This window comes from Helobdella robusta, assembly GCF_000326865.2.
Source record: "Helobdella robusta unplaced genomic scaffold HELROscaffold_114, whole genome shotgun sequence".
NCBI classification, from domain to species: Eukaryota; Metazoa; Annelida; class Clitellata; order Rhynchobdellida; family Glossiphoniidae; genus Helobdella; species Helobdella robusta.
Window position 1 is genome coordinate 230300 of NW_008703639.1, and position 8105 is coordinate 238404.

An 8105-nucleotide genomic window follows, 5' to 3' on the forward strand; every position below is an offset into this window, starting at 1 on the left:
TTAGAAAGAAAATTTATTATAATATTGTAAATGTTGTCAGGTAGAGGAAGAGAGGCTAACTTATTTGAGAGTGAGAAGTGATTGAGAGTGTCAAAAGCTTTAGAAAAGTCGAAAGCAATAAGATGAACATAATTATTATTTTTAATGTGGAAGTAAGAGAGAGGATGGCGGATGTTGATGAACCTGTAGGGCGAAATGCAAACTGATCTTGTAATAGTGGTTTGATGGATGGATGGTTGAAACATGGAAACATGCTAATTGCAGTGCAATGTGCTTTTAATAATCGCAATGGCATTTAAATAATTTTTCTTATTCTTATACGTAAATATTATTTTCTATCTGTGGCAGAGGCCTATATATACGCAATGTTTATATTAATGTGATAGTTTTGTGACAAACGACGTCCTGTTTATTTTTAAAAGTAAACTTTCACGGTTAAACGATTTTCACATTTTCAAAAAGCTTGCGGTGTGGATTTTTAATATTTATCGTATCAGTGGCTGAAAAATTCCGTTCAGTACAGTTACCAAACGTACGAACGAACGAACGGGAGAGAGAACGAACGATGTTGTGTCGATATTTCCAGCAGGGATATTGCAGATATGGAAGCAGCTGTCGTTATGTTCATGACGAAGTTGGCAGTTGTAAGTGGCTGTGAAGTTTACTTCTTCACCTTCTTCTTTTAAATTAAAGTTTACTTGTCTTTAGTGAAATGATTTAATAATTAACAATTTAATATTTAATAATTTAATATTTAATTAATATTAATTAAATTGGAATATTAAATATTATATATTTTAAATTTAAAGTTCTAACTAAACTAAACTAAACTAAACTTTACTAAACTACTAAATGATAAATAAACGCTAATGCTAATTTAATGTTCAATGTTTAATCTTAATAAAATTTACTCATCTTATAACTTACATCTTACTTTCTTTAGTGAAATAATTTAAATTAGTATTTAATTTACCTCATATTTTTAATTAGTAAGATTAAAATTGAAGTGTTATATAAAGATATGATTAAGTTAACTATTTACCACATGAGAATAAGTAAAAATAATTATTTATGGTTAAATATAATTTTTTTGCATAAATAGATCAATCAAGTTCCAAGTACAACAACAACAATTATTATTACGAAGGCCAAAATTATAACAACAAATACCGCTACAATCGCAACAACGACAGCAACAACTACGACAACAAAAATAACCACTATGAAGAAGGCCCCAACGAGAACGACTTGCTGTTAGTATCTCTTCATTTGTAATCATCATAATTAATTCAAACCATTTATTTTATATAATTAATATCAATAATTAATAATAGGGTTGCATCGAAGTTTAGCTCCCCGGCCGAATATTTGACCATTTTTCACTATCTGGCCATATTCGGCTCCGACCGGATATGACTGCTAGATAGAAAATATACAGTGTCTACATTTATTTTAACATGTATAAAATAGACAAGTAGACATGCGTTAATTAATGTTTTAATGTTTTTTACATTTGGTCTAGATAGTTCATATATATATATATATATATATATTATATGATCATTTATATAGCGCCTATTAAAAACATTCTCATAGGCGCTTTACAACTATGGCAATTTTCTACAAGGAAAAAAGATATGTCTTCAATTGACTCTTGAACTGGGGAAGTGTCAGACCAGACCGGCGCAAAAAATATGGAAGTTCATTCCAATGCCTTGGTCCATAAACTGCAAAACTACGTGATGCAATCTTTAATTTAGTAACCGGGACCACTAACAAATTTCCCCGATCTGATCGTAGGCCAGTTTTTAATGAAATCGATGATCTGTCAATCTACATTTCGGACAAATATTTCGGAGCCAATCCGTTTAAGCATCTATAAACCAAAACACAGACTTTAAAAACAATTCTTTTGCTGACCGGCAACCAATGCAATTCCGACAGAAGTGGGCTAATGTGTTCAACACGACTAGCACCAACAACAATTCTTGCAGCTCTATTCTGAACCATCTGCAACTTAGCAATCTCATGTTTCGAAACACCATAAAACAAACTATTACAATAGTCCAATCTAGAATGTATGAACGAATGAATCAGAGTAACCATGGTTGATTTGTTCAAACTCTTTTTAATTCGATACAATTGCCGCAATTGATATCTATAGATATCAATATAAAATATATATGGAGAGAGAATTAAGAAAGTTTAGGACTAAGAAAATTATTGATGAAAATTACAGCATGTTTTGTGTTAGTTAGCTTCCTGTTTAACTTTTTGATTTTTCTAATTAATCACGGGGGAGGGGGGGATTTTTTCAAAAAAATCAACGACCTGGGTGGGCCAACTTTTCTCCTAATGGACTTATAATGTCAATCTTCCCTTCAGAAATACTACCCTTTTCATTAAACCAACCACTTTTATTAACTTTTACCAAAAATAACAACTATAACTCACAACTAGATCGGCCACTGGTTTAGTTCAGTTATTTCATTTTAGTTAATTCATATGTTAAATATTTTAAAGTTGTAGTGGGTTGATCATTGTGCTGGTTGATGCTGGTCTGATAGGTCGTGATGATGATATAGTCATCATTGAATCATTACATGTTAATGACAGATGATTGTTATCAGTTCTAATCTTGAAGGCAGTCTTGTTTGACAATTATCTTGGACGATTTTTTATGACAATGATGTTTTTGATGGCTGCGATGATGATGATGATAATGGTTCGATGATGATGGCTGTGATGATGATGCTGATAATAATGATAGATGAATGACGATGGCGTTGATGATGAAGAGGAAGGAGAGGAAGATGATGAGAATGAGAATGATGGAAATGATGATTATTGGTTGACGTTGACAAAGACGAAAGTCGATGAGGATGATGACGAATTATTAATTACTTATCAATACTAACTAATTAATAGCAATGACAAAACAGCAGAAGCCTGGTTGTCATCGTCTTGATGGGTGATTAAACTATGCCTGTGTTAATATTAAACATCTAAGTCGAATGAATGAATAATGAACTAACGAATGGATGGATGGATGGATGGATGGATGGAGGAATGGATTGATAGTTGGGTGGATGGATGGATATAATGATGGATGGATTTGTGGAAATTGTGTGTAAGTTTGGATGGATGGTTGGAGAATGGATAGGTGAAGAAATAAAAATGGATTGATGGATGGTTAAATAAATGAAAAGGTGAATGTTTGAATTCCCGCAAGTCAAGTTGCCCATTGGTCAAAATTCACTGCCAAACTACCCGAGGTTTTATTCAAATTTCTAAGGAAGGCTTTATTCAACAACTTCCTACAAGTGCAAACCTATCCAGATATGGGGTAGGACGTCTAACGCGTCGTGCCGCTCTATAACGCGCTTCAAACAAACAAGCATGTCCTGTCGAATTGTAGTTGTCGAATTGTAGTTCAGCAGCGGCTCTGAAAAGATTCACGAATCTTCACGATAGAATACCATCCTTGATTTTGAAAGAGATCAGATCGTCTGCAAAGCCGGAGATGACAATTTGTGCTGCTACGAACGGCAATGAATTTCTCGCATTATCACTCACCTCTGTTCAGATCACTTCGTCCTGATGTTGCTCTTCTCCACGGTGGCTCGATCGAACGACTGGAACCGACGGTCTGCCACGAGTCAAACTTCTCGAAATCCAGGGACTACAAAATAACTAAATATTCTCAAAACCTCAATAGCAACTTGATTCACAATATAACACACTTAAAAACAATTATTAAAACTTTTGAAATTTCCCCGTTAGGTTTCTGTAAACATTTTCACATTTTCACTTATCTTTCGTCAACTTAAACCGGCCGGATCAACTTCAATCAACTCGTCAACATCATCGTCACGTGCCATTCATTGTGGCCGCAACTGCAGTTTAAACTGATTTTATTTCTCCTCGTATTCATTCATTTTAAAACTTTATGAATGATGAGCATTGTAGACTATCTCCATTTTAATCTATTCTGTTCTATTTATGTATGATTATGTATTTCAATTATCGGACATCGTGTTAATGAATGACATCGTTTGATTTTTTTTATTGGACCGCCGGTTTTACTAATTTTAACTCTATTTGATCTCATTTTACCTGATTTTATTTTATCTTGTTATATTGATAGTTCTTCTTCTTCTTCTTGTTGGATGAAAACAGTGTCCACATTATAGTTATTATCATTTGAACGGCAGATTCCAAGCCATGGTGGATGACATGATTGTATGGAATAACTCGAACATCTGGCCCATCTCGTGCTACGGGTTCGCTAAGCTAGTCAAATGCCTTCCTGGTTGGTTCATCAGTTGATTGCTTGGTTGATTGATTGCTTGGTTTGTTGGTTGATTGGCTAGTTGGTTGATTGGTTTGTTGATTGGTTGGTTGATTGGCTGGTTCGTTGGTTGATTGATTTATTTGGTCTATTGAATGATTTGTTGGTTGATTGGCTGGTTGATTGATTTATTTAGTCTATTGAATGATTGGTTGGTTGATTGGCTGGTTGATTGATTTATTTGGTCTATTGAATGATTGGTTGGCTGATTGGTTAGTTGGCTGATTAGTTGATTGGTTGGTTGATTGATTGGCTAATTAGTCGGCAAGCAAACTGACAGACAAACAGCCACCTTGATCTAATTCATTTCTGATCTCTCCAGATAGTTTGTTATTATTATTATAATTCATTGATCGTTAAGGCTTTGAAGAATATTCCTACGAAGAGATTCGATATTTTTGCATGGAGTCCATGAAGAACAATCAGATGCCTTCTTATGTGGGTGTCAGTCAATCAATCAGTCAATCATTCATTTGTTTATTCGTTCGTTCATTCGTTCATTCATTCGTTCATTCATTCATTCATTCATTCATTCATTCATTCATTCATTCATTCATTCATTCATTCATTCATCTGTCAATCAATCAATCAATCAATAAATCAATCAATCAATCAATTAGTCAATCAATCAATCATTCAATCAGTCAGTCAGTCTGTCAGTCAGTCAGTCAATCAATCAATCAAACAATTAATCATTCATTCATTCATTCATTCATTTATTTATGTATTCATTCATTGGTCAATGAATCAGTCAGTCAGTCAATGAGTCAGTCAGTCGTGGTTTTGTTGTTGTTATGGTGATATTTGTTGTTACTGTGATTTTGTTTATTGTTTTTTTGGTTGATGTTGTATGCTGTTTTTGTTGACAATGTCTTTGGTTCATTTTATTGCTGTTATTGTTGATGTTGTTGTTGTTATTGTTGTTGATGTTGTTGCTGCTGTTGTAGTTGATTTCATGTCGATATTTTTTTTGCAAAGTTATTTTGATGTAATTATTCTGCAGGTGTTGTTGTTGCTATTATAGTTGTATTTTTATTTCCATTTTTGTGTTTTTTATTGTCGTCATTATTGTTGTTGTGCTTATTATTATTATTATTGTTGTTGTTGTTGTTGTTGTTGTTGTTATCGTTAATAATATTCTTTTAAACAGTCGACATGGTTGAATGAATTGATCCAAAAGAACGTGAATGCACGGAACCAACTGCTCAACCTCAGTGAGATGCAGAAGATTCAAATGGTTTGTTGCTGATGGTGTTGTTGTTGCTGTTGGTGTTGTTGTTGTTGCTGTTTTTGCTGATGTTGTTGTTGATGGTGTTGTTGTTGCTGATGTTGTTGTTGTTGATGGTGTTGTTGTTGATGGTGTTGTTGTTGATGGTGTTGTTGTTGATGGTGTTGTTGTTGATGGTGTTGTTGCTGATGTTGTTGTTGTTGATGGTGTTGTTGCAGTGGTTGACAGTGCGCTCCATCCAATTGAGGTCTCACTCCCAAATGTCACGTCACAAGTGAGGATGGAGAGCGAGCTGAAAAGAATATATTTGTTTTCAAGATGGATTGGTTGAAGGTTGATGTGGATGAGTTGGAGGAAGGAAGGTGGTGCTGCTATGAGTTGATGGGTGAGTTTATGATGTTGCGCAAGTTTAACTCTAAAGCGACGAGTTGATGATTGGTAGTAAGGTGAATATTTCTGGTCGTCACCGGTGCTGCTAGAATTGCTATGTACTTGCAGATGTTAGCAGTTTCAGTGAACGACCCAATCTGACCTGACCAGATATGACCTGACCTGACCGGAAATGACTCGACCTGCACAGGCTGAGAGGGAGGTGGTAGGCATTGGGTAGAGAAAGAAGTGTCCACAGGAAGCATTAGACGCCGTTCTGCTGCTGTGCCGTTTTTGTGTAGTGTGATGCTGTTATGTGTTGTTAAATGTAGCAGTGAATTTATTATTGTTATTGTTTTTATTATGGTTATAATAATAATATTAATTGTTGTTTTTGTTGTTGGGATGAATTTAGCAAAAAATGATAAGTGAGTACGTGATGGAGATGGAGAGGAAGGAGGAGGCAGACAGCAACAAAACCTTCCAGCAAACAAAAGTCTCGTTGGATGCTGCCCAAACAAACCTAGCAACTCCAACTACTAACATTTTCGCCACCAACGATAATATTCTGCAACAAAAAAAGCCTAATATATTTCAACAACACCATCAACAACAACAACAGCCACTAAACATCTTTGCACCACAACAACATCATCAGCCACAAAACATTTTTGGACAGCTACAACAACATCAACAGCAGCAGCAACAGCCGCCAAACATCTTTGCGCAGCAACAACATCAACCGCATAACATTTTTGGGCAACCACAACAGCAGCAACATCAGCCACAAAACATTTTTGGACAACAACATCAGCAACAGGGCATCTATATGCAACAACAACAGCAGCAGCCACAATATCAACAGCAGCCGCATTTTCAGCGTAGTACATTTGTTCCAATTGTCGGCAACGTCAAAAACAGCTACGACGACTTATTACTAAGAAATGTTTTCGCAGGCAACAACAATACGCCTTCCGCAAACAACAACGCCTATGATATAGATGATAGTGTGTACAGTAAGCTGGATGAACTGATCGAACCCGATGCAGCAGAGTTTCGGGCCGACAACTTCACCTACGTGCCCCTACTCCCACCTCCCAAGATGTTCATATGAGGATGACGCTGCTGATGGTGATGATGGCGATGATGTTCATGTGGTGATGCTAATGATGAGGATGTTTTTGATGATGATGATGATGATAGTGGTGGTGATAATGATGGTGGTGGTGATGATGATGATGTGGCTCAACATGCTTCTTCATTATTTTCATCATCATTATTTTTAAGTACTGTTGTTCGTACTGTTAATATTTATTATTATTATTTTATTATTTATTATTAGTGTTATTTTATTATTTTTATTTTTAATAATGTCATTTTTTTTCATTTTTTTTTAATATCACCGCATATTATCATCTTATTAATATAATTAATTTATTAACGGAAGAAAAATTATTTTCACCCTTTAAAGTAAGAGTTCAAATGATAAAAAGAAAGTGTCTGACAAAAATGAATTATATTGAAGTGTATTTAAAATGTTACGATAATAATGATAATAATAATTTTATTATTAATATTATACTATAATAATATTAATTATAATTATTTTATTATCAATAATATTATACTCTAATAATATTAATGATAATAATTTTATTATTATTAATATTATACTATAATAATATTAATGATAATTATTTTATTATTAATAATATTATATTATAATAATATTAATGATAATTATTCTATTATAATAATATTATTCTTATTGTTATATTATTGTTATTTTGTTGGTAATGTTATTATATAATAAGTGTTACATTATTATCACTGATATTGTTTATTATTAATTAATCTTTGAAGCCCCAATGCCAATGGTGATAGTTATTATTAGATTTTTAATTAAATTAATTAATTAAATTGATTAATTAATTTGATTAATTGATTACCGTATATGTCCTGAAAATGAGGCAGATATTAATATTCGGTGATTTCTTGTTCGTGAGGGAATTTAGTGAATAGTTTATGATGAATAATTAATGAGGATTAATTAATGATGAATGATGAATAACTAATGGCAAATGATGAATAATTATAGAGAAATAATTAATAATTAATGAAGAATATGAAGCATGCAACAGACGTAGATAAGCATGT

At 33.4% G+C, this 8105-nt stretch overlaps 1 protein-coding gene across 1 annotated transcript; it reads left to right on the forward strand.

Annotated features, from left to right (window-relative positions):
• Positions 1 to 427: 427 nt before the first annotated feature.
• On the forward strand, positions 428 to 7948 carry HELRODRAFT_194945 (hypothetical protein). The gene is made up of 7 exons (XM_009013268.1): positions 428 to 644; positions 1103 to 1253; positions 4215 to 4315; positions 4716 to 4789; positions 5502 to 5588; positions 6364 to 7542; positions 7593 to 7948. Exons 1-6 carry the CDS (start codon positions 566 to 568, stop codon positions 7060 to 7062), a joined length of 1191 nt encoding a protein of 396 aa, XP_009011516.1. The 5' UTR covers positions 428 to 565; the 3' UTR covers positions 7063 to 7542; positions 7593 to 7948.
• The last annotated feature ends 157 nt before the right edge of the window (positions 7949 to 8105 follow it).

Bases quoted from the DNA above. Each gene is read 5' to 3' on its own strand.
- HELRODRAFT_194945 (XM_009013268.1), top strand. From the start codon at position 566: ATGTTGTGTCGATATTTCCAGCAGGGATATTGCAGATATGGAAGCAGC. The intron at 645-1,102 runs GTAAGTGGCTGT...TTGCATAAATAG, and splicing joins TCATGACGAAGTTGGCAGTT to ATCAATCAAGTTCCAAGTAC. The intron at 5,589-6,363 runs GTTTGTTGCTGA...GGATGAATTTAG, and splicing joins AGATGCAGAAGATTCAAATG to CAAAAAATGATAAGTGAGTA.